This window comes from Pholcus phalangioides, unplaced genomic scaffold (genome assembly GCF_987345545.1).
Source record: "Pholcus phalangioides strain wild (caught in Gottingen) unplaced genomic scaffold, Ppha-v1.0 ptg000042l_1, whole genome shotgun sequence".
Lineage (NCBI taxonomy): Eukaryota > Metazoa > Arthropoda > Arachnida > Araneae > Pholcidae > Pholcus > Pholcus phalangioides.
In genome coordinates, this window is record NW_028301628.1 from 26,638,031 (window position 1) to 26,664,118 (window position 26,088).

The 26,088-nt window shown below is 32.7% G+C and overlaps 1 protein-coding gene across 3 annotated transcripts in view; it reads right to left on the reverse strand.

The window, feature by feature from the left end:
• Positions 1-468: 468 nt before the first annotated feature.
• Positions 469-26,088, reverse strand: part of Myo61F (unconventional myosin 61F) — a 70,290-nt gene continuing 44,670 nt past the window's right edge. For all 3 annotated transcript variants that reach the window (XM_089255416.1, XM_089255414.1, XM_089255415.1), the window contains 26 exons: positions 23,935-24,033; positions 23,703-23,813; positions 23,169-23,240; positions 21,363-21,482; positions 21,082-21,149; positions 20,861-20,966; positions 20,217-20,297; positions 19,985-20,122; positions 18,910-18,958; positions 18,439-18,485; positions 17,756-17,836; positions 17,142-17,247; positions 16,792-17,023; positions 15,662-15,738; positions 13,134-13,202; positions 11,081-11,165; positions 10,795-10,849; positions 9,876-9,980; positions 9,622-9,705; positions 6,689-6,782; positions 6,371-6,441; positions 4,215-4,356; positions 2,531-2,601; positions 2,197-2,297; positions 1,092-1,191; positions 469-951 (listed from right to left, as the gene is read on the reverse strand). In XM_089255416.1, coding sequence (XP_089111542.1) covers positions 934-951; positions 1,092-1,191; positions 2,197-2,297; positions 2,531-2,601; positions 4,215-4,356; positions 6,371-6,441; positions 6,689-6,782; positions 9,622-9,705; positions 9,876-9,980; positions 10,795-10,849; positions 11,081-11,165; positions 13,134-13,202; positions 15,662-15,738; positions 16,792-17,023; positions 17,142-17,247; positions 17,756-17,836; positions 18,439-18,485; positions 18,910-18,958; positions 19,985-20,122; positions 20,217-20,297; positions 20,861-20,966; positions 21,082-21,149; positions 21,363-21,482; positions 23,169-23,240; positions 23,703-23,813; positions 23,935-24,033 — 2,382 coding nt within the window. In that variant the 3' untranslated portion in view covers positions 469-933. The remainder of the gene's footprint in view (positions 952-1,091; positions 1,192-2,196; positions 2,298-2,530; positions 2,602-4,214; positions 4,357-6,370; positions 6,442-6,688; positions 6,783-9,621; positions 9,706-9,875; positions 9,981-10,794; positions 10,850-11,080; positions 11,166-13,133; positions 13,203-15,661; positions 15,739-16,791; positions 17,024-17,141; positions 17,248-17,755; positions 17,837-18,438; positions 18,486-18,909; positions 18,959-19,984; positions 20,123-20,216; positions 20,298-20,860; positions 20,967-21,081; positions 21,150-21,362; positions 21,483-23,168; positions 23,241-23,702; positions 23,814-23,934; positions 24,034-26,088) is intronic.

Below are 26,088 nucleotides of genomic sequence, written 5' to 3' on the forward strand. Positions count from 1 at the left end.
TTCATTCATTTTTGCGAGTCAAAGGCTCAGTCAAACCCACGACCAATGGAAAATGAATGAGGAAAAATTAAACGGCTAATCACTCGCGGCTCGGTATGAATGATAGATATCAGGGCCCGGCAGTTGAGAAACACTGATCTACGCCACTGGAGACACAACCCTGCCTTTTTTTATTGGAAGCCTTTCTTAACTTCAGGAAATGGCCTCCAGGTGGGACAGTAGAGAAAGAGAGAGAGATGGCCTTTTATCAGCCCAAGTCCTCAGTGGTGTAGATGGTAGCATGCTTGCCCGGTATGCAAGAGGGTCTGGGTTCGAGAGAGAGTCCTGGCAGAAAACAGGACTTTTCTTTCCGAGTTCACCTCAGCATAAGATCTAGAAAATATATGTTTCCTTGATATCTTGGGAAGAGAAAAAAACGACCTCTCTTTCTGTATTTTTAATTATTCATAAACAACAAACTCACGAAATGGACAAAGACCTATGAAAATTTTTAATTAAAAACATTTTATTAAAAAGGCAGAGACAACTATGTTTCAATGTTACATAATAAATACACATTCGTGACTATAAAAATGCAATAAGTACTATAACATATGCAAAAAAAAGCATACTGGTTATACAATGGCACTTCGACAGAAATTAAAAATTGAATTGAAAAACATGTGATGAAATAAATTTAAATAGCTTTTTCATATTAATTTTATCACACAAGAATCAAAAAAAAAAAAAACATTAAAAGATCAACAAAATGTTTCAAAAATATATATGTATAAAATCGTGTAGAAGAATCAGTCAATCAGCGATTGTAAACAAGTTCAGGCACTTTTCATTGTAGGATTAAGTACTTTTTGCAGAGTGGCACAAGATAATCATTTGACGCAATGTACAAAAATAAATATTTCACTGGACATATGACTTGGCGCAGCTTCGATATCATGGTGTGACAGAAATCTGGAATAAAAAATATATTTCTAAAAGAATTGCCCACTTTCAGCACCAAAAACATCGTAGCGATGAATTTCATGACTTGAAATGCATACTATGATGTCTATAACAAAATTTGACATGGAACTAAAAAAAAGGTAGCATACCACAGTAAGGTGTCCATTTTTGCTCCTACTTATGGCTGGTTCCTTCCCACTGCAGAATTCTATGAGACCCTGCTTTCCATTCGTCAAGTAATGTGCAATGCTATTAAAACGATGACGAGATATTAAAAAGAAAAAGAAAACAATATAAATATATGTATATCACATTTAGCGATTCTGTTCCATAATCTACAAATTGATATATTATGCATGTCTAGAGACAAATACAAAGAGTATGACATAAAAGACACCTTTAGACACCTTAGACACCTAGCTTCTGATGTTAAATTTTTAACACAAGTTCTAAAAAAAGTGGCAAATATCTAAATGTATTACAGAACTGCTGTAGATATCTCTTGAAATCTGAAGTACAGATTTTTCTTCACTACAAATTTGAAGAAATTCAAATCAATAAGTAAAAAGACTCTCGGATGATGGGGACCCTGCGAAAAACAAGAACATGAAAATAAAATATTTTTCAAAGAGGGGCCATGAACAAAAGAGTTTAGGAACACCAATCTTGGGAACAAAGATGTCTGTGGGTGCTAGCTGCAAGTCTTTCTTTTGCAAAGGTTTTCCCATGAAGGTGGTTTTTCATGAAATTGGATTGCATCTTGATTTTTTTTACAACTACTTTTGTGTTAAATCACATGCAAATGAGAAAGAATTGGGTCAAGTACTCAGAGACTCCTTTGTTTGCAAGACCAGAGCTGTATTTATAGAGTGGCAACCACAAAGGAGACCAGAAACCATGTCAGTGAGTGACCAAAAGTGGTAGGTAGAGAGTATGTAAAAATAGGAGTGACCAAAAGAGTGAATTAAGCACAGAAGCATATTTACAGAAGTGCAGCAAGGTGGACTATATAGTCCACGATGACCAACTTAAGGTACGAGTGGTCAAGAAATTTAGACTTGAATGAGAGAAGGGCGACAAAATTTGTATAGCACACAAATAGCAAAACCATAAATCTGCCTCTTCCCAAGACCACAAATTTTTGCCAAAAGGCAAAATATACAACTGGATATGTCAATAGGCATTAATCTGAGGATTAACAGTAAGAACTTTTTGGTTTACTTGTGTAAAGACTGTTCTTATTTTTCTACGTACCTTCCAGTGCTCTCAACTTTCAGCATATTTTTATTACTGACAATGACAAATTTTGTGACAACCTCCACTAAAAACTCCCCGCAGTCAAGAATGAGATCTCCCTGAAAAAATAAAATATTGCTGAATTGTTATACTCATTTTATAAAAAAAGAAAGAGTAAAAATAAGAACTTGTGGTACTCAATGTGAAAAACCAAAGTTTAACAGTATTCTTAAAAATGCAATAGCATTTCATGACACAACATTATCAAGCTATTGAGATAATATTTACATGTGGTGGCATATGTTAATGGGGAAAGTATGAAATCTGACATTCTGTAGAAAAGCATACAAACCTTATCTTTCTTGTAATCACTTGGTATCCTCAAAATTAGCAAACCATCGCTGAGATTACTTACAAGGATACCTGCAAAAAATGTTTCTTTTTTACATAAGAAATAAAATCTCTGAGGCTAAATAAAATATATACATAGGGAAAGAACAAGAAAACCCTTTTTGTCTGAAATAATTTGGGAACAGAGATCAACAGCCATGCAACTTTAGATAATGTGGTGTACAGTCTGTATTGTCTCTGTATTCATAGATTTCATAACTGAAGCTTTTTGTATTTACAGTCTGTCCCTTTTTTCCCTTTTTTTTCTGGAAAACACTGTTGCATGATAATTCTCATATTAGAACAAAAATATAAATTGTTATAGACATTTTAAAAAATCCCTCCTAAAAAGTTTTCTGATGCTTCTGAAAGTGTTTCAACAATGTTGTTTAACCGTCTTTAAAAGTGAAAAACTTGCAGGGAAATTTAGAAATATTGACAAAGCTTCATTGCTGCAATTTCCCATTATTGCTGTATCAAAGAATGTACCATTTGATATTTCAAGGAAAAAGAAATTTCAATTTTATCAGCTGCTGTTGCTGTAGTAAACCTGCTACTACCAGTTGAATCCTATTTTAACAAATACTGTTATAGCGAAAATCTTGTTTTAACGAACACTTTTCTAATCCCCCAGATAAGTTTACGTAGGAACAGTGCATAAACCTGAAATTCCTTTAAAAAAATTTTGTTTTAACGAAGTGATCTCTTCGGTCTCTTGGAGTTCGTTACAACGAGATTCGAATGTATATAGTCCTGTAGAAAGTTCTGTTTTTCTATGGGTGCAATAAAAAAAGGTCTGCACATCCTGTATTGCATAACTTGTGTACTATAACGGCCATAATTAAATCTATAAATCCATGAGCATTGAGGGAAAGAATAAGTCACATCTCCCAGTATTTTAATGAACAATAGAAAAACTTATGACTATGAAAACACTTTTTGAAGATTGTTAATGGAGTAATTGTTAATTGTTCACTGATGTAGACATAGAAGAAATTGGAATTAATTAACAGCAATTCAGAAATTGACATAGGAGGGATTAATTGAGCTGACTGCTTCTGAACCCTAAGCAATACCCCATGAAGAGATCAAGATTTAATATTAGAAGGCAAGTTCATTATGAGCAACATAATAAAGGGTTTTTGTAAGTTTAAATCAGCAAATGGTGGTGTGTTTGTTTCAATAAAATAGTTATTAACATCTAGAAAAATTGGCAGAGGAAGCCTTCTTACCATATTGTAACAAATTTAGAAGAAACAGCTAATTATGTTCAGAAAACATTGTTTAAAATCACTGGAGTAGCCCCCCCCCCCTTCTACTACTTCTTCACAAAGCATATACTGTATAAACAAGATGCTTAGGAAACAAATGTTTATGGTTTAGGTTATTCACGTATTCCCCATATTCACGATCACCACAGGAACATAACTCCCATGAATACTACGGGAGGCCTGTATGTAAATGGCTATTATGGAAATACTCAATAAAAAGGCAATGTGTTAATTAGTAATAATTAGAAGAAAATAAAAATTGAAATTTGCACACGGCCACATAATCTAAACAAAAACACTACTGCAAAGATTTAAATAAGTTCACGTAAGTAGCTTGGAAACAGAAAACATTACCCGCAACAGTTTCAAATTTACCTTTTAGATCTCTCAGAGGAAGTTTATGTTTCAGCTTGAAATCTTTTTCATCGAGTAAATACATAGATGAGTTAGTCAAAACTAGAATTCTCGCTCTTGGCTTGTAACCTCGACGGTCATATTTTGTTACTGGTAATGCATACTATAATTGAAAAACATTATACATGAACTATTTTAACAATTAAAAAAAGTTAAAAATCACATTATTGATTTCACAAAAAACCTCTTCATGCTAATAAAGGAAATGTTTTGGTACATTTATAGAAGAAATGATTTTATTACTACATCTTAATTTTAACATTTCTTATTTGGGAAAATTTCAACTGTAATGGTATCGTCTCAGGCTGGTGCAATATTGCAACCTTGTCATTGTTGCTTTTTTTCTCTCTCTGATCAGCAAACAGATATGATATAAACCCAGAAGAGAAATACTCTCATATATTACATGCCATACTTATATTTTTTCACAAACTTGAATTGAACAAAAGGTGGGAAAAAAGATAAAACTGAACATTTCTTTCCGTCATTTTCAAAATGCGGCAAAGGATTCATTGATCATTTTTGTTGCACCACGATCATTTTCTGCACATGAGGGCTAATTAGACTGGGACCTACAATTTATTGCAGATTCTGAACAGCAGGCTTGTTTTTATACTCATCAAGAGGCTGGTGCGCTAACCAGATGGGGAACTCCCTGCAGTGGAAATATTTTCTGTTGTCACGTCGCTGTTTCTGTTGTGCCCGTGTCAGGAAAGGTTCTGACAAGGACGAACCAGGTATCAAACTTGTGACACCTCTAAACATCCTTTGGTACTTTAGGCGAGTATCTTATCGACGTGGGCTACCACGCCAAGGCAAACGATTCCACTCAGCAACTTTCTGCAGCTGAAGAGCAAGTTTTAATTTCTAGTCAGACAAGGTCAACTGAGATCTCGGTTCCCTTCCTGTGATATGTTAAGCATATACTTGGATAGCGCAGACAATGTCCCCCCCCCAATCTTTCTCAATTGACTATAAATGTTAAAAGATCGTTAAATGTACATATTTCATATTTCATCGAGCGTCAATAAAATTTCTGCAAAGGGAAGATTTTGCAGAAGTTAGACAAATTATTATTTTAGCAATGAAGAAGGATGACGTAATCACATCAAAGAAAATAAATAGACTATTGTTTTTAATACAATCAATGGCTAATAATATTCTACTTTGAAATAAGACACGACCAATTGCTCTGTGTTATTTCCGATTTTTTTAAATTTCAGCTACGAATGTTACATAATGTGCAAAATAGGCAAAGATTATTCCAATGGCTCAATGTTCTTAGTAACTTTTTTACTTCTGTTATACATTGTGTCAACCTTACACAGGCCCATTTCTTTCCAACTGTTCATTGAAGACAAAAACTTCATAATTGCAAAAATGTCTCAAATTAGTATTACATTATTGAAGATAAATTTTCATATTAAGACACTTTTATATAAACAGGACACACAACTGAAGAAATTATAAAAGACATAGTCACGTTAACAAAACAGGTGGGTGGAGAACGGTTCCATGATATGGATGTAGAAGTAGTCAAAAAACTAATTAATAGCAATTCAGAGGCATTGATCAAGGAGGAATTAATGCAGATGACTGCTCCTGAAACTGAATCGGTACTTGATGATAAAGATAAAATGGAAGACAAGTTCACCATGAATAACAACGGAAGGGTTTTGCAAGTTCAAATTAACAATAGATTATTTTCATGACATGGATCCCTCCATGTTACGTTCTCCACATGTAGAACAATTGGTAGCAGAAGCCTTGTCAACATACTCTAACATATTTGATTATATGAAGAGAAGAAACGACAAACAGAAATCACAATGTTCTTTCAGAAAACATAGCCAATACAATCACTGCACCCTTTTTTACATTCCCTTCTACCCTCTGTGTCACCCTCCTCTTCTTATGTTCAATAAACGAGATATACAAAAAAACCCTATGGTCTCAGTTATTCGTGGATTTCCTGTATTCGCAGCCATTCCCGGAACATAACCCCTGCGAATACGGGGAAGGCATACTGTATATAAAATCTCGTATGAAATTTAAATCATAATTATTCATTTCTTCATATGAAACTACATTTTCTTTCAGTTTGCATTGTAACTTACCAAAATCTTTTCATCCCCTGACTTGATATTATTTTCAAAAACAGACTTTTTCATCTCTTCTTTTTCTGCAGCTGGTATTAAAATATTATAAAAAATAATTTTGAAATTGTAATAAAAAAATGTTCATGGGAAATTGGGACCGACCTAAAAATTATAATAAAATTTTGAAATTCAAGATACACAGAACCAATATAACCTTTTCATTTAAAAATGCATCAGTATGAGTTCAAGAAATAAATATATTATAATTAATTAACATTTGAGTACTTTGTAAAATATTTTTTCACCATTTCTTGGTTGGCAAAAGAATATACTCACAGAGCCTGCTCTGAACAAAAAGAACAGCGACGCTTGAAGGATAGCTTTGTTTCTTTCCCCTGAACAAATCTTCTGCTACTACTTTTTGCTCTAACTGTTACAGAAAAGAAAAAAAAAACTATCTCAGTACACAAGTAAAACTAATGAATTAAGATACAAATATTAATCATATACAGTGCAAGAATAAATTTTACTTTGCAAAGAATTAATAAAAATTATAAAGCACTGATAATTTCATTCATGCTACTAGCAAAACATGAAATCCAGAGTTCTATAGAAATACCAAAGAGTGACAAAATATGAAGTACAAGTGCTTGCATTCGAATCAAACACAATATGTCATTTGCATACAGTATAATTTATTCACATAGATATAAAATAACATTTAAGCAACAGGTCACCATTTAATAATTAATAACTAACTATGACATGAATGTCGCTCTCCACTTGTTAATACAAGATATACGGAAGACTGGATGTTGTGAAGATATTTATTATTTGAGATGTTAATTTTTTAAGGAAGGAAAAAACTCATCTCTGCCTCTACCGGGAGTCAAACCCGGGTCCCTCGATTGCCGGACGAGTGCTCTGACCACTAAGCTGCAGAGGAGATAGAGATTTTCCTTCGCTAGAGCGTATATATGCCGAACGGAACCGTGCAATGGACGGTGAAACCGATCAGCTAATAGCTCATGGACGACGAGCCACCAGGGGGCTATATATATGACATGAATGTCGCTCTCCACTTGTTAATACAAGATATAAAGAAGACTGGATGTTGTGAAGATATTTATTATTTGAGATGTTAATTTTTTTTTTTTTATTAGTATAGACTATATTAAATAGTCCATTGCACGGTTCCGTTCGGCATATATACGCTCTAGCGAAGGAAAATCTCTATCTCCTCTGTAGCTTAGTGGTCAGAGCACTCGTCCGGCAATCGAGGGACCCGGGTTCGACTCCCGGTAGAGGCAGAGATGAGTTTTTTCCTTCCTTAAAAAATTAACATCTCAAATAATAAATATCTTCACAACATCCAGTCTTCCGTATATCTTGTAATAACTAACTAATTGAACTTCCGCACCCTTCCAGGATGAGAAACCTTTGACACGTGATCATAGTTCCCTTCTACATTGGATGGTACTTATAACTAAGGCTCAGATTTTTAAGACCTAAAGATGAAATGCAGTTGCCAATAGATCAGCAACAATGTTTCATCTTTAGATCATAAAAAATAAGAGCCCTACTTACAACATTCCCACTTAGAACGTTTTCCTGCTCAGATACTTATTTCAGTGCTCCTGATTCTTACTAACACTCGCAGACATATCCCATTTAAAGTGTTTTCTTGCTCATGTTTTTTAATGACAATGTAACGAACCAGTGTTACACAATTAGGATCTCATACCAGCGAGAAAATTTTTTTCTGAAGATGCCTTTGCATCAGCCAGCTGTCGAAACCTTTGTCATTGAAAAAAAATTCTGTCTGTAAAAAAAAGGTGACCATTAATCAGGGCTTTGAAATGTGTACTTTTATTATACAATACAAAATTATTTGGCTGTAAAAGAGAGGTAACCTCATCTGAGGGGTGTCTGTTATGGGGGGGGGGGGGGAGTTTACAATGTATATCAAACAACCAAACAGTTGTATGATGGCTCCTACTCAAGATACCTTTGTTATTATGAAATAAAAACAATGGAAATATTTTGATCACTTTCTTTCGCACCACAGTCATTTGCTGCACATGGGAGCTAATTAGACTGAGATCAACGATTTATTGATTCCGAATGGCGTCTATTTTTAAAACTCATTGAGAGGTTGCTGCAATAATCCCTTGATGTGGGCAGACTCACTGAGATGGCAATCTTTCTGTGGTCATGTATTGTACATTCAATTGTATGTCATTCAATTGTACCCTTGCATCAGGAAAGTTCCTAACAAGCATGAATTTGGTATCGAACTCGCGACCTCCAAACATCCTTTGGTACTTCAGGTGCATATCTTATTGACCTGGGCTACCACGCCCTGGAAATATTTTGAAATTGAAAATAATATCAGAAATCCAGATGTAGAACTTCTGAAACTGGAAAGTGTTAAGTAGGATCCAGGGCTGTCTTAAGAGCATCATGGGCCCCTGGACCAAATGATTTTTCTGAGGCCCTACCAGGCAAATTCTTGAAAATTTCAACCAGATCTCATTTTTGTGAGGCCCCTTTTCTCTTGAGGTGCCCGGGTGGGCCCATGCCTTAAGACAGCACTGGCAGGATCACTCCTGTATATCATCATATACATGCCGATTCCCAGACTTGAAACATCTGTAGTTTAAAGGTGACAAAATATTTTGCTGTGGAAGAAAATATGTCATGCAAATAAATGGGAGAATTTAGGAATATTTTGAGATGAACATATGACCTAATTTCCCCAGGTTATTCCCTTATTTCCTGTAATTTTGGCTATCCCAACCATTGTTTTTATAAAAATGTCCTATTTCTCCCCGTATTTTCAATGAAGCCTAATTGAATTTTTATTCTTCACTGAAATCGAGCTAATTATTATGACTAACTACTAAACATTCATCTCGTATATTTATCATGTTAATTTTTCCCCCGTGAAAATTATTTTAATTCACTGCAATTTGCATAAGAACTTAATTTCCAGCCATTGGCAATTTTATGGAGATTTTAGCAATAATTGGAAATTTCTAGTGTTTTCTCGAGAAAAACACGGTCACCCTTGAGTTGACTGAGGACTGAAGGATTTTCTTTGGAGATTTTTCATTTTTGCTGAACAAACAATTTGAGAATTTTTAAAATTTTTTTTGCAGAGATACAAAAAAATCAGAGGAATCTTGTTTACAATCATAAGATTTTGATAAGACCAAAAAATCTGAAGCACTGGCACCGATGCCATTAAAATGTTTTAATATTGTTACCTGATTTTTTCTTTGAGGATTTAATGATCTGATATATTTCCTAACTAGCCATCTCTTATGTAAAGTCAATAGTAGATTTGATGCCTGCAATGAGAACAAAAAAACTTGCATACTGAAAATGACCAAAAATTAAATTAAATGAAAATTATTAAAAATTAAATTACTAAAATTTTAGAAATTTTAATCAATTACCAAAAGTACTTTCATTTAAATTTGTATATTCTAGCTTTTTAAAATTTCAGAATTGCACTTACTTGCTGACACGTGACAGGAGCTGGTGGCCAAGATTTATCTAGAAGACTTTTGGGGAGGCTGTTCGCCAATCTCCGCAAGAATTCAGATTTGACTGACCATAAAAACTAAACATAAGTACAGAAAATAGAATGGCAATGAGCAATTTACATTTATTACATTTAATAGATACATACTTTCGTATTTACAGTACGCCTATTAACAAAAAATATAGACAGGTTGACCTGCAAGTAAGCCAAGTTACTAGCACAAAAATATATTCACAAAAAAACTTCATCACCTAGGAATAAAATATTTGAGACAAGCTTAAAAATTCTGAGAATAATAAATGCATTTGAAACACAAAAGCTGGAATGCATATAAAAGTTGAAGTCAAATTGTATATCGTAATATATTTTTCTCGCACAAGCAAAGCTATTTCAACTCTGCAAAGACTAGACTGTACTGTGCTATACAAAAATGTTCACAACAGTGACAATATTGTGGGGAACGTGAAGCACAATAAACAGATCAATATTTTAAACAAAAAAATATAGCGTATAACAGATTTTGTTGATATGAACTTTAAGAAGCAAATCAATGTCATAAATTCATATACTCTGTATTTATTAGTTATTTATTTGTCGGTAATTTGTGAAGTCTCACAAACTGTCCATTGAAAATCTTAATTCAATTTCACAGCATGAACTTCTGAGAATGTATGCAGTTATTGGAACATGCAACAAATGCTTAAAAAAACACAATTAAGAAATAAAGATAAAAAATATCCAAATGACAGATTCGTTAATTTAAATCAAGAGAGTGAGAGATAATTAGATGAGAGATAATGAAGCTGGAAAATATTGAGGCTCGATAATTAATGTTAATACATTTAATCAAAATAAAATTTTTAAAAAAAGTTCAAGAAAATGTCAAACTTACGTATCTATTTGATTCATTCTCCGACTGATATCTGCATATGAATCCTTTAACAAACCTAAAAACAGTTTGATTATGAAAAAAATTTTAAATTCAAGGTTTATGTAAAATCTCACTAATTATTACAATCGTAAATGCACTGAAAAGCTTTAGGAAACCTTTAATTGTATCATCACAAAAAAAAAACCCTATCCCATTTCTTATAAAAATTGGTATTGATGTTAATTTTTTTAAAAGAAAAGATGAAAAAAATGACAATTGGTCTTTAGGACGATTAAATTCAACTTGCCTTCTAATGACCTTTACAGCCCATCGTCTCTGTTCCAACAATCTTTTAGCTTGAAACCGTCTCCAATGGCATGAAATAAGAGTGGCTAAATGTAAAACGATTAAAACAACACTTCCTATAATATGTCTTGTGAAATTATGCTCATTTATGTCACATTTCATAAATTTAAAAATATTAAAATATAAAAACTACAAAAATGTGTTACTAGTTAATTTATTTAAAAGTGTTCCATTGCTAAGATGCTACCCTTGAACTTAACAGGAGAATTGTAGAAAATAGCTATATCATTTTCGATAAGACTTATTTAATTGACAAAATTTGAATAAAAACTTAAAATAGTTTCTCGTGCATAGTTTGCAGGTGTTAAGTTCAATACTTTGAGGAAAAAAATTTCATTCACTAATAATGAAATTTTAAGGAATGGAAGACATTTTTGGTCATGCTACTGTACAAAAAATTCTTTTTTTTTTTTTTGCTGCTGCTTGTATCTACATTCCATACATCTTCAAATTTTTCACAAAATTTGTTTTCCATTTGATCATTTAGTCACACCACTAATTTTTTGCACACAAGAGCCAATTAGACCAGGACTTACAATTTATCGCTGGTTCTGAAAAGAAGAGTTTTTTTTTTCTAGTTACAGGGTGATGAGAAGTCTTGGACACATTTTAAAAATTAATAACGAATCAACCAATTGACATAAAAAAGGTGTGGTTTCTGCTAGAATACTCATCATGATCTAGAGTTTTTGTTCTTTTTTGATAAATTTGAAAAAAAGTTCTAATCTCACTCACAGGTGGCGCTGTAAAACAATACACTTGGCATAACACATAAAATGTAGCACAAACATTGCATAATTAATGTTCATGAAAATTTGTGTTGCATAAAATTTTCACATTTGAACACAAGAACCCTTTCATTTTTTTATATGCTGTGATATTGAAATGTGGTAGCTTTATTCAGTGTAAATTGTTATAAACATAAATGATGCACTGCTTGTGTTGCATTTTATGTGTTATATCGAGTTTTTCATTTTACAGTGCCACCTGTGAGTGAAATTTCATTTTTTTTTTTAGTTTATCAAAGAAAACTCTAGGCTACACTAATTATTTTAGTACGAACTACACCTTTTTATATCAATTGGTTGATTTAATATTAATTCTTTAAATCTGTTCAGGACTACTTGTCTACCCAGTATTAATATCTACCCAAAACTCTTGGTATAAAACTAGCTGCAGTATATAATCTGCATTAAAAAATTCAGGTATTAGAAAAACATCAAATTTGAAACATTGAATTTTTTTAACATTGCTCTTCTATAATCTGCAAATTAAACACAAGAAACCAAGATACGTAAAGACACAACACAATGAACATTTTGAGTTACAAAGAAGTTAATGTCTTTTAATATTGCACACTTCTTTCATATAATTTTACTGATGAAAAAAAATTAAAATTTTGAAGAAAAACACTTCAATTCCTTGCACAAAAAATTTGTTTATAACGCTTATCGCAGTACGGAATTTTAAAAAAAACATGAAGCAGAGCCACAAAAATGCAGTAAACTCTAAATTATTCAACACAGGATCAGGGCTTGGTTGAAAAATCTAAATCATTGGATAGCAAGGACATATCAGTGGCATTTTTCCATGTGCAATCATCAAAGTGTATAAGTATAAAAACAATTATGTGAGTAGCATTAGATGTCAGAAGATGAGGCAAGAGGTCCAATAAGAGTTTCAGAACCTACAGTCAGATTGAAAGAAATTTGTATATAGAAAAAGTGTCAGTTAACCGAGTGAGTTGGATAACAGTCTGCTGTGTTGAAAACATGACAGAACCACTTACCTAATTTTCTCTTTAAAGAAAAACAAGAAAATTCCATTATTTACAGAGACACATCAAGAAGTTAAATTGCAAGCTTTCTAAAAGTATTGGGATGGTAAACTCAACTCATGCATTCGTGAAACTTACAGGAAAAAGGAAAGGAAAGATCATAAATATGCATCTGATTAATAATAAATGGGGGAAATTTAAACAAAACACACTTTACCTGCAGCTTTCATTATCAGATATTTCCTTCTACTCACAAAACCTTTATAAATAGCTTGAATCTTTGTAGCTAAAAATAAATTGCAGTAAAAGCAACAGTAAAGTCCAAAATCTAGTAACAAATTCAATCACTAAAACATAATATAATCCGTATTAACGCATGCATTGAACGCAATTTTATTTCTCTACAGGTATACAATGAAATTAAAACAAAGAAAGAATATAAAGGACATCTTAACAAATCATACAGCAGAAAATTTAAAATTGTATTAGGCTGAGATTGCACAATAAAAGTTTGAAAAAATATCTTATATAAAACTTTAGAAAAAAGTCCATTGGTTACATTATAGCTCGAATGTAACCAATACAGATATTGGTAGCATTTTTGAAGTTTTATATAGAACTTTCATAAAACTTTTATAGTGTAATACAGGCCTTAGAAAAAATAAAATGATTTTCTTAAATAATGCAAGCCTGTAAATTTCAAGTTATGGAAAATCATTGTTTAAAATCTATAACCGTTCTCACACACAATGTATTTTTGGCCACCAATTTCAAATATTACTTCCATTTTCATCATGTAAAGATTTTTACAAAAATTCAATTAATTTTACATTTTTTTAAATTAAAAAACATCAAACATTAAACAAAAGCACAGCAGGTTTTTCAAAACAAACCTGTTTATTCCCCTAAATTAGCCAGTATGCCATAAAAATTGGGAGACACCACCTTTTGAATGTTGGAATCTAGTCCATTCCCAGGGAAAAGTGAGGTTCAATAAGAATCAAATACTGAATGGTGTTGATGACTGTTGAACTTTTCAATGCAAATCTGAATAAAATAATGTGATTTTCATTTGGAGAGAATGTGTTTTGTTCAGAAATTTCATAAAGATAATCTAAATTCAGCATATACTTATTGCTCTAACCTAATCATCGCCAGCCTAATAAGAAATATGGATACTACATTTTTTTTTTCTTTTTTACAGATTCAGAGACTGATTAAATATGCTATCACTTTTGTATTACATTATCATGTTTGCAGTACAGTTCTATAACTTATTTTGCTCTGCTTATTCACATCACGATCTAAGAATACAAAAATATTTCATGATCTAATTTTTCAGACAGTTGCTGACAGGTAATGGTAACGCTCTTCCTTCGGCCACCACTTCAGTGTTTGTCAAGATGGCAACTGCACAATAGAAATCATTTTGTGTTCTAAGCTTCGCGAAGTGTGAGCCCATAAAAACTTGTGGGGATCCAGTGTATTATTACTAAAGAGCATGTTTCGGCCCAGAGAGCCGAATGTCCTGTATAATTGAGCCAGACAGTGTTATACATGAAACCGTGTGGCTGACACGGCCAGCAGAGCTCGCTCGTATGTTCTCGATTACCATTACCCTTTTTTTGTCTTCATCGTATTAATTGTGCAAATAAATATTTTATTATGTTCGCGGAGAGATTTCAATACATTTGTCAACATCATCGACCCCCCCCCTTCTTTCTACCGCCACAAACTGTTCATCATGCTTTTTGTCTACAATACCCTGGTGTTGAACATCCTATCGCTCAGAGCATTGGGCGATGGTATAAACCAGTGGTTCTCAACCAGTGCTTCTTGGTACTCGAGGAAAATAAAATGAATCGGTAGAATTGATAGATAAGTAAATAAGATAGGCCCACAAGGTTCTGCCATAAAAATTATGTACAAAAAAGGACTCCTTGAGTCAAGCAGGGCTGCGCCATAGAAATTATATACTAAAAAGTGCTCTGTGAGTCAAAAAAAAGTTGAGAACCGCTGGTATACACAATTCCGAGACACGGGTTGTCTGTGTAAAGGGAAATCCCCTGGCTGTCCCCGCATGTCAGACGAGAATGTGGAGCGCTTCCGACAGAGTTTCGCACGTAGTCCACAGAAATCCACCCAAAGTGGATGCAAACATGTTTGCAAAAGTTTGGGACGAATTTGACTACCATATAGACATATGCCATGAATCCCAAGGTGGACATATTCAGCACATTTAATTTGGTTTTTAAAGAATTTTATGATTAGCCATGTAATATAAAATTAATCTTAAGTGTCTATATGTGTTCAATATTTTTTAGTAATATACGCATTTCAAATCGGGTGATGCTTTTTGAAATACCCTGTGCAGCAAAAGTTAAGATCAGCCAATTCAATAAAGTTTTTCAGTCCAGATATTTGAGAATTTTTCAGAATCTGTGACTTGAATTTCCCCGCATGCTGGAAAATACAGGTATATATTCCTGGCATGCTATCTCCCTCGTTTTTTCTTGGCATGCCGGCTGGTGTTGAGGGAGTGCTGTAAGCAACTATTTCTGTTTTAGAACAAGCTTTAATTTTGACTAAATGCCACCAAGAGAAAATATCCAAGTTTAAAAAAAAAAAAAATTGTGGGTGATGGTTTTTTTTAACTCTGCACTTCAAATTTTCAAAATTTATATAATTAAATATTATTTCTGAGGAAAAAATTGTCATCACACAACTCTGTTATTAAATACAAACCTAACTGGTGTTTTCGTAACTGGAAGGCATCTTCTGTGTCAAAAAGTGTTCTAGCATGTCGGATGAATAACTTAGATCTGAAAATAAAAAGTGTTCATCTTCATTAACCAAATAATTGAATCACTGTAGACATGATTTATTTTCCCAATATCCTTCCGCAATGCATTTTAGATAAAGTAAAGAAGGTTCAGAAATATTCAGGGTTTGACAAATCAGGAAAAGATTAGTCATCTCTGAAATTTTTCGAAGACTAAGCATAATTTTTCTTCAATATTTTAATGACTTAATGATCTATTTATCTATCACAGATGATCAGTGTCACAGTAACACACAGATGACCCAAACACAGGGGTGCACAAACTTTTCAGTCTGCGGGTCAGAAACTGGTATATTAAGGGTGAAAATATGACCCAAATTTTACGGGATATTACCCTTAATTTCAGCCATCTCAACTTTTTTTATAAATGCCCCATTTTCCCCTTACTTTCAATGAAGTTTGCTTAATTTTATTTCAATTATGTGTATTTTCCATGACTTTACAAATCGTGTGATAATTATGAATATAAAAATCAATTTTTGTCAATCATCTGATATATTTGTCAAATGCATTAACAAATATTTACTTACTTATATACGTATATTACTTTCATACTTTAGATATACTTTTTCATAAACGATCATTTGAATTACATGTTTACCCATAGCAACTTGCACAGTAGCCCTCTATTTCATGCCATTGGCGATAGTTAGGAATTTTACTTTCATTTGACAATTTTTTGGCTGCAATTGGCTACTTTTCTCACATTTGAGAATTCGTTTTGGCTGTAATCAGCAACTTCACTTGCCTCTGACAATTTGTTTTCTGTAAATACGGTCATGCTGGGGAGTTTATAATGTTATGTATATTAATATCTATCAGAACACCTCTAGCTGACAGCATTTGGCCCAAAGGATGGAGGTTGTGTACCACTGGGCTAGCATAAATGTAGAAAATTTTTAGGTGTCATAAAATACTAATTTTTTAGTAGCTATGGCGACCTGATATTTGTCAAGCCCTGGCAATACGTAGATCTAAATGCTAATAATTTATGAAATCAAGTGAGGGAATTTCATTTGTATTAAAAACTCACTTTCCCATCCTATAGGTATCAGAGCCATATGCTAGATGCTTCACTAATTCAAGGACACCATCTTTAGCACATCCATTGTAATTTGGCCAAGTTAGAGGGCAAAGACTCTTGTATCTTCTCAAGAAGTCTTCGTAAGGTCTTCTGTAAGCAAAACCAGCACGTCTAACTCTAAGATTTTCCATCAGACCCAAGTATTGCACCTGATGACTAACTATTGTTTCATCAAAAATTCCTGACAAAAACAATATGTAGATTCTTGAAACAAAAAAATCTCCAAAGAATAAAATTCATGAAAATTTGCAAAATATTTAAACACTACAACTCGAACTGTTATTTGAATCTACACTCACCAGGGCGTTTATAATCATTTGGCTTGATGCACCTCACATACCACGGTTCTTTGGACATCAATATTGTCATTAGTTGCGATAAGCTGCTCCGAAATTGAGTGGCAACCTGAATAAAGAAGATTTATCGTATCTTTATGAAAATTAACACACAGATCAGCAATCAGCATTGCCCAGAAACTGTTTGCAGTTTTAAAAAAATCAAATCTTGGAGCATCAATTTAGTTTCTAACTGTACACAAATACAGTCAAACCCTGTTATAGCCCCCCCCCCCCAATGTTGCCCTAAACACGCTTAGCATCTGAAAATTTTGGTGCACAAATCTTCTACAACAGGGAGTACACAGTTTAATTTGTGATTTGACATAAGATCAAAATCATTATAGCACCAGAATTCTGAGAAACAAATGGTGCCGTTAAATCAGGGTTCGACTGTATGTTACTTGAACCTCACACACAGCTTCTTAGTGACAAAAATTAATGCTTTTCCCTTAATATTTGCAGATATATGTGTCCCAGATTCCGCTGTGCACACAAATGAATAGGTTTATTTTTAGAGGTAAAATGATGCATGTTATATTCAAGCAAATATATAAACTAAACTCGATATAGCTTACAGTGTCAGGTCGTTTCTTGCTGTTCACCTCTTGTGCACTGAAAATTTGTTGGATGATAGGATTTCCAGATTCATTCATGGCCTAAAAAAACAAAGAAAAATCATGCCACTCAATATGAAAAAAAAACCTTTTTGAAACTGACAAAAGTACAAAGAAATTTCAATCAGAAAGATTATGTTTATATATCTAACATGTTCTAAATCAGAGTTTTCCAACATAAAAGCTATTGTTGAATCTTTGATGGACAGTCCTAGCAGATAGTTTCCGAAAACAAAATTGCGTTTATGGACTGTACTTTCCAGAAATATTCCATAAATCAAACAGAAAATAAATGTTCCTGACTAATGAAGTCACAGGAGAGGAAAATTACTGTTTCTCAGTTGTTTAGTTGTCCATAAAGTGTTTTAAAAAACTCGAAAGACCATAGTTTGCCAAAATTTAATATAAAGAACAGCTTTATGTGTGCATATGTGTTCATGTATCAGTGACAAGACTTTTTATTAAGTTCTCTGGGATTTGAGGTTTCTGTGATGTTTAATTCCACTAAACTCCTAAAACCATCTTCACGGAACTTCAGGGTTCTGCCGAATGCCAGCTGGAAACCTATGTTCTAGAATAATCAGCACACTCAAGTACACTGGGATCAGTTTTGTTTTCATAAATTAAAAGATTCATATACAAACCTTTTTTAGATCCCTATATAATAGATCATTATTCTTATCCAGAAAGCCTATATAGATAAAAAGAAAAGATATTTACTTGAAATGAAACATTACAAACAAGAAATACTGGGGAGGAGAATATAGAATTCAAAAAAAGAAATATTGAAGAAATATGGAATATTTCAACAAATTTTTTTGTAATAATAAGGGAATCACTGGATTAAGAACCAACCACATTTTCTCGTAATACATGTGCCAGGGTTTGAAAAATAATTATTTTGATTAGGTTCAAGTATTAAAATGTCATGCCTCTTCTCATTCAAGCAAAATAATAATAGAGTATGTATTTCACTTAGTATTTTGAGAGAAGATATAAATCTCCTCTCAAAATACCAAGTGACATATACATATTTTGGTGCATAAATGTAATATGTATATCTTCACAGCAATGTCATACAATACTAATTTGTACTTAGTTCAGTAACAACTTACCCTCAACCTTATAGGTGACATCACCTGCATAATGAATCAACCTGAACTCCTACAAGACAATATTTGATTGATTAGCAATTGATTTTCCAAGTTTAAATAACAAATACATAGAAAAAAAATATGAACCTATTCTCAAAGCAGCAAATTTTAAACCTGTGTATCGATTACTTTGCAGCAGCCCAGCGAATTAATACTGAAACAGCTTTGGCAACAAAAAGAAAAGAGAAGGCTCGAAAAACAAATTTTTACCATCATGTTGATATTGTAGGGTGGTCAGGACGTTTCTTGGCTAGCTTGAAGGGTGATGCAGTAGACTGACAACAAATGGATCTATGTGAAATTTGCAAAATTGTTCTTTTTCAGCATGGGCTCAAACTATCTAATATTCTATGACTATTGCTCAGCCATGCATGCACCTCATTCATATTCCTCTGAGGAACTTCTAATTAATGGGTATGCGTCGAAATGTGAGTGTATGTGTTGTAAACCCCAACATGAAGTTTGTTTCTTAGGAATGGTTGTTGTGTGTTCTTTGGAAGCAGACAACTTGACTGGTTTACTTTTATTGACATGTCATACGTGAATTTTTTTTATTGTTGTAGGCCTGATTGCTCTTTGTGGCAAGACTTTTTAATGGGGAGATTGGCTGGCATTTGCACCTTGGAGTTGGGAACCACAGAAAACCAATTTTAGTCGATTACCTACTGTGCCAGACAGCTGTGGTTAATATTCTATGACGCAATATGCAGCAGTTATAGGAAATTCAACACCCAAATTTACTTTTGAATCAGAACAAGCACTATGGAAAACTGCCAAAATAAAACATGGTGTGAAATAAGTGTCGTCTTTAGTCCATAAATCTGATAAATCATGGCACCAAAATTTTATCTGATCAGAGCTTGACAAAGTGCAAAAAATAAAAGAAGCATCAGTCAAATTCCTTAGGAGCAAAGCATATTTTCTTCCCTCAAGAAACATAATTGTCAAGCTCTAACATAAAAAAAATTAGTTCAGATGTACAATATTCTATCAATGAATCAGAATTTACGAAAACCAAAAGCAATTAAATACTTGCATCTCTGGAAAGAGTCTTTTTAGTCTTATTATCAGCGACTTTATGAGAGACAAAGTGGGGATGACTGCCCAATCTATCTTCAAGTTTGTTTAAAAACGTCATATCATTCGCATCGCCTGGTCTCAAACATTCTTCATCCTGAAAGATAGAAAACAAAACCATCATTTAGGAAAAAAAATTATATAAACATTAGAAGCTTAATACTTTTTTTCTAGTACAATTTCCTACTGACCAAGATGGCTATAACTCCTCTGTGTCTTTCTTCTACTAGGTCACATATGATCTTGTTATTGAAATATTGTACCGGTTCCCACTGAAAATATAAAATGTACACTAAGTAAAAATCATGATTGGCAAATTTTTTGAAGTTACAAAACAAAACAATTATTTTTTCCACATCTAGTCTCAAGAACTAGATTTCTATTATTTTTAATGAAAGTAATACCGTATTCAGCAGCATTAGCCAGCATGGCGTGAAATTTCAGTCAAAGCTTCTGGGAAATTTTTTTTTATATCTTTATTCTAAAAATCCATTGAAACCCCTGAATTCATGTGATCCTTATTAAACCTTGCTTTTCCCAGCATGTCCGGAATTAACCAGACCCTAACATTCAAAAATCTAGTGTCCCTCAAGTTCATGGGATGTCGGCTAATGTGGAAGAATATGGTATAAGTACAATATTTACAGAAAAATAAATTTTAACTGTTAAAAAAAACCATGATTAAAAAACAACCAAATGAGTGTGATTATTTTTCTGCAGAAATGCTCTGAGTTGAGCCAAAAAAACGTTTAGAAATTATTCCATCTCGCAATTCGATTTTAATGCATTGATGAAAAGAAATGAACAGTATCAATTAAATCTTGATAGAAAATACCTCAATCCCTTCTTTACAGTACTCTTCTTGTTCAGACTTCAGTGTGAGCTCAATAAAAAGCTGCTGTAACTTTTCATTGCAGTAATTGATGCAAAATTGCTCAAAGCTAAATTTAAAAAATACCAAATTATAACAAGTGCACACAGAAGAATTTTTTTTGATACAAACAAAGTGACATGTTGGAGACATTTTAGTTCTTTAATATTGAAAATATTTATTACCTGTTGCGCTTAAATATCTCAAAACCATAAATATCCAACAGCCCCATCAGTGTCTTCTTTGTTCTAGCCTATGAGAATATTGAGTAAAGCAGCTCCATAAATTTATATCCTTCAAACTAAACTTTAGCAATACATTCAGCTAATTTCATGTACACTTTGTTTCTTAAAGTGCATATGAAATTAGCTGAACGTATTGCTAAAGTGAGTCTTATGTGGGCATATAAAAAAAGTCACCTTTTTATTACCTAAAAATGCAAGACTAAAAAACCCTAAAACAATACCTTAGTCTGTAAAGATGAATTCAACCGATCAACAAGCCATGAAAATAGACGTTCATACACAGCTTTTGCCAAGGCATCACGGGCATATATTGCTTGATCACGATTTAATGGACTAGTTAACTGAAATATGAAAACAGAAGTAAATATTTTAAGGAATGAAAAGACATAGTAATTCAGTACAACGAACTACATAGTAATTTGGTCTAACAAAACAGAACAGTCAAAGTACAAGATGTTAAAAGCTAATGCAATATTTTCCCTTTCAGAACAATAAATAATCTCCATTCTAGACTACAGGTGGCCACACTCAGCCCGCGAGGTGGTTTTATGCAGTCTGTGACAAAATAAAGAAAACTTATATTTTTGATATTAGTTTTGATTTACAAAAATTTGGTTAATGTAGAGAAAAAATTATTTCTGATTTGATAAAAGCAATTTTTATTTTCAACACACAAACATGAAACCTCTTCAAACACACAGGTCACATGAGACGACTGATTTCAGAAACCTACTGTGAGAGTTATGGAAATAGCAGTAGCAGATCTTTTAGTGCAAACATTAGAGATCAGTGATGATAAACTTGATAAGAAAAATTTCCCTCAAAAATTTTCTTTCTATCATAAAACTCAATACTAATGTGCTGCTGCCTTTTGTTAAAAACTTTCAGTCAAGTATATATTCAGTGGGGAGGGAGAGGGGGGAAGCAAATTAGAAAAGCATTGCACGAAATTCAGATTAAAAAATTCCAAAACATCAAATTTTTTTGTTTGATAAACTTTAAATGTTTTATGAATATTATATGACTTAAATATATCCTAAACATGGGGTTTTTGTAGACTGTGCTCGTTTTAATAACCAACACTTAGAATACAAGCTTGCATACACAGTAGCAAAATTTATTATCACATAATTGATTCTTAATCATTCAGTGCAAATTGAAGAAATCCTTTGCTTGGTAATCATACAAATACAAAAGAAAACCAAAACGGCTATGTTAAAATTATGTTTCAGACATGCCAAGGGCAGTTTTCAAAGGAAAAATATGTATTAGACCTACCCCTATCACACTGACCAGGCAAACTGGGGTTGATTGCCAGAGTTTGCTCAGTGGAAAGAATATTTGTACTATACATAAACAGACAATGTTTTCTGCAGAGTGACTGGGAGTTAGCATTTGTTTGATCATGGAACAATGGTCAGGTAAGTGTTCTGAAACACTTTATTTTGAAACGGTAAGCACTAGTAGTGAGATCAAAACAGTGTTTCAAACTTTTCTGTGATTCTGCTCTTTACTTCTGGTTTTCTTCCCCCATTGTGAGAGTATTTATTGAACAATTTGGAAAACAATTCATATTTTACATTACTTATTTAATAAGTACAATGAAGAATTAAAAGAGTTAAGGAAGTAACTATTGATTTCGAAACTGACAATATTAATTATATAACCTTCCAACATATTTACTACTCAAGTAGATAATTATTGGATTACAGCATTACGTTATAATTTTTCTAACCCCTCTAAAGGAGCACAGCAGAAATCACTAAACAACCTTCAAAATGCCATATTTTTTTTTAACGAAGTAGACTTTCTTTCGATTTTCAGCAGTTGCAAACTAAGGGGTATAGGAAAAAAGTGTTCCATTGGGAAATCAACTTTGCAAAATACCTGGCTTGTCAATGCTAAAAAACGAGAGGTTTTTAAGGAGGCGAGATATCTCATCAATGCCCCTTAAAGGGCTAATATAATACACTTTTTTTTTTTTTAAAGAATACAAAACACATTACAACTAAAATATATGAACTTACATATTCTCCCTTGGCCTCAATGGTCCTGTTCGTCAACGCTTGGTGGAGATCATTTTCTTGGCAACCAAGCAGCTAAAAAAATTCAACAAAAAATTAGATTTTAATGAAATTTCACTCACACAATACCACGTCTACAAATAGCACATGCAAAGAAAGCAATAACCATACAGCTTTTTTTCCAAAGTCAACTAACTGATCATTAAACACCATGTTTCCATTAGTTTTCATTCAAATGCCCCATGTAAAATCAGGACTAACAAGATACAGTACTTCCCTTTTGCAGACAATGGTGGGACAAAAGAATTTGTCCGTAAAAAAAGGCTGATCGTTAATCAAAGGTTTGAAATGCATGCTTTTATTATACAAGGGAAATTGTTATTTTGCCGTAAAAGAGGAATGACTGCATCTGAAAAGTGTATGTTAAGAGGGGGTTTCACTATATATATATTACACAATATAAAACCATTGAATCTTTAAGATAAAATTTTGTGCATGAAAATAGTTACATATTTAAAAAAAACTGAAAACTCACACCTCACTAATAGCCTTCAATGACTTTTCTTGAACTATAACTGCTCTTCCTACTTCTTCAATGAAGCCGATATTTCCCAAATGCAGTACCGAGGCTATAATGGCAAAAAGTGCCTGAAAGAAAAATGAAAGAAATGAAACTTTATTCAGTGATAACATTTGCATGAAATACTAAATGTTTTTGCATGGCATAAAAGGGGGGGTTGGATAGAATTTTTCATAGAAATAATGTTACCTCCTCCTCTTCTTCAGTAAACCCTATCACAGACAAAGCATCTTTCACTACCCTAAACTGAGCGGCATCATCAATTCCACAAACTTCAACACTATTCCCCTAAACAATATTAAAAATAATAAACAATCAACAACAATGAAAAAGTATTCAAATTTGCAAATCTTCTGTTTTTGATCATTTGATCTTGTTGCTACACTACAGCTATTTAATACATACAGAGTTCAGAGTGAATTTTAAACAGTTTAACTTGACGATGTCTCACTCATCTTATACAAAGCTAGTTGTATCAAATCGGAGGTTCTACAATAGCTTGCAATGGCGTAATGCTGAATACACACATACGCAGAGCAAGCATAAGCTACTCTCCTGAGTGATGTTAAAGAGTGTGGATGTGAACACTAAGCAGTTCATTTTCAATGGGTTTCATTTACAAAAGCATACAGAGAAAACTAGAACTGCTTAGCATGTGTGCACACACCCCCCACTATTCAAGGTGAATCAGGGAAGTGGCTTATGCTTGCAATGCACATAGCATTCTACAGGTTTCTACACCAGATTTTCATACTTTTTGATGTCCTCTTGCTATAGCTAAATGATATTTCATTTATTTACATCCACAAAAGGCTGGTTCTACTTATATTGTGAGGGAGAAAAAAACCAGATAAAAAATAAAAGAAAAGGAGTAAATAATATACTGTACATACCAGGGTTGGCAGGTTTTTGACGGTTTAAACCGCAGTTTAAACTGTCACGTCAAAAACCTTTGTCAAAAACCTCAAATATTGCTTTTCGATATAAAAATTCCCATTGAAAATGCACACGTTAATTGCATGTAATGTTTAAAGTGACTATGTTATACAAAGAATAAATATTTAATAAGATTCTAAAATAATTTTCTACTCCCGACAGAATTATTTTGGACAATATGTTTTTTTTTCTTATAAAATTTGAATAAAGCATAACATGAACATTGAATGGAAAACTGTGGAACGATTTGACATTCTTTGATTCAAGATGATTCTTGACCTTCCAAAATTTCTTCAACTGCTTATATATATGCATTGATATAAACTATCTGCTGTACTCATTTTACAACAGATAAGTGTTTAAAAAAGTTTATTACATCATGTATGTAATGTTGATTTCTGTTATTATTAAATTATCTAGATAACCACTGATACTTAAAACAATACTCTTATTGCACATAACATTGAAATATATCTAGCGATCAAAATACTAAATTGTAGAACTAAAATGTCATTTAATTTGGCAATGCTAGCTTGTATATGTCAAACTTGGTTTATTCTTACTTTTGCACTATGATATGGTACATTTACTAGTATTTATAATGCAATTGTTTTCCAATTGAAGCTGTATTCAAACGTGCAAAACAAATGCTTTGGGTATCAAGTCTTGTCAGCTCTGCTTTGGTTGAAAATACTCTTTAAAGCTGTGTGAATTTATACACACTGATCTAAGAAATTTTCAGGCGAAAATAAATGAGTTTAGTTAGTGCATTAACAGATGCTGCGTCAGAAATTTTATATGGAATAAAATTTTGGGCAGATCAGAAAATTTAAAATATCAAAATATATATTTTTCCTCAGTAATTATAATTCTGAATATAAAACCCTTTAATCTAAATAAAAGTAAGTATTTTGTTATTTAACATATCTATCAAGTTAACAAAAACTATTTGACATCATTGACAGTAAGATTTTGATAGTTTTAATACCGAGTTAGTTTTTGGGGTCAAAAACCTAACCCTGATGCCCTATCATACATATTTTGAATAAGCAGCTCTAATCCACTTTACAAATTGAACACAGGTAATGAGTAGCTTAGATAAATAAACCATAAAATTATATTTTATATGTTCTAGACTAGATATGTTGAAAAATTCAAAAGTGCAAATTATAATTAATATTTTGTTTTAATTATTGTAATAAATTAATGTTTAAAAATAAAACATTGTAATATGCCAAAAAGTAAGTTTTTCATCATGTTGTACACCTATTATGTTCAAAACATTATCAAAAGGCATTCATTTAGGTTTTTGACGGTTTTCGACAGTTTTTGATGGTTTAAACCAGTTTTTGACAGTTTAAACCAGTTTTTGACACTTGTCATGTCAAAAACCAGTTTTTGACGTCA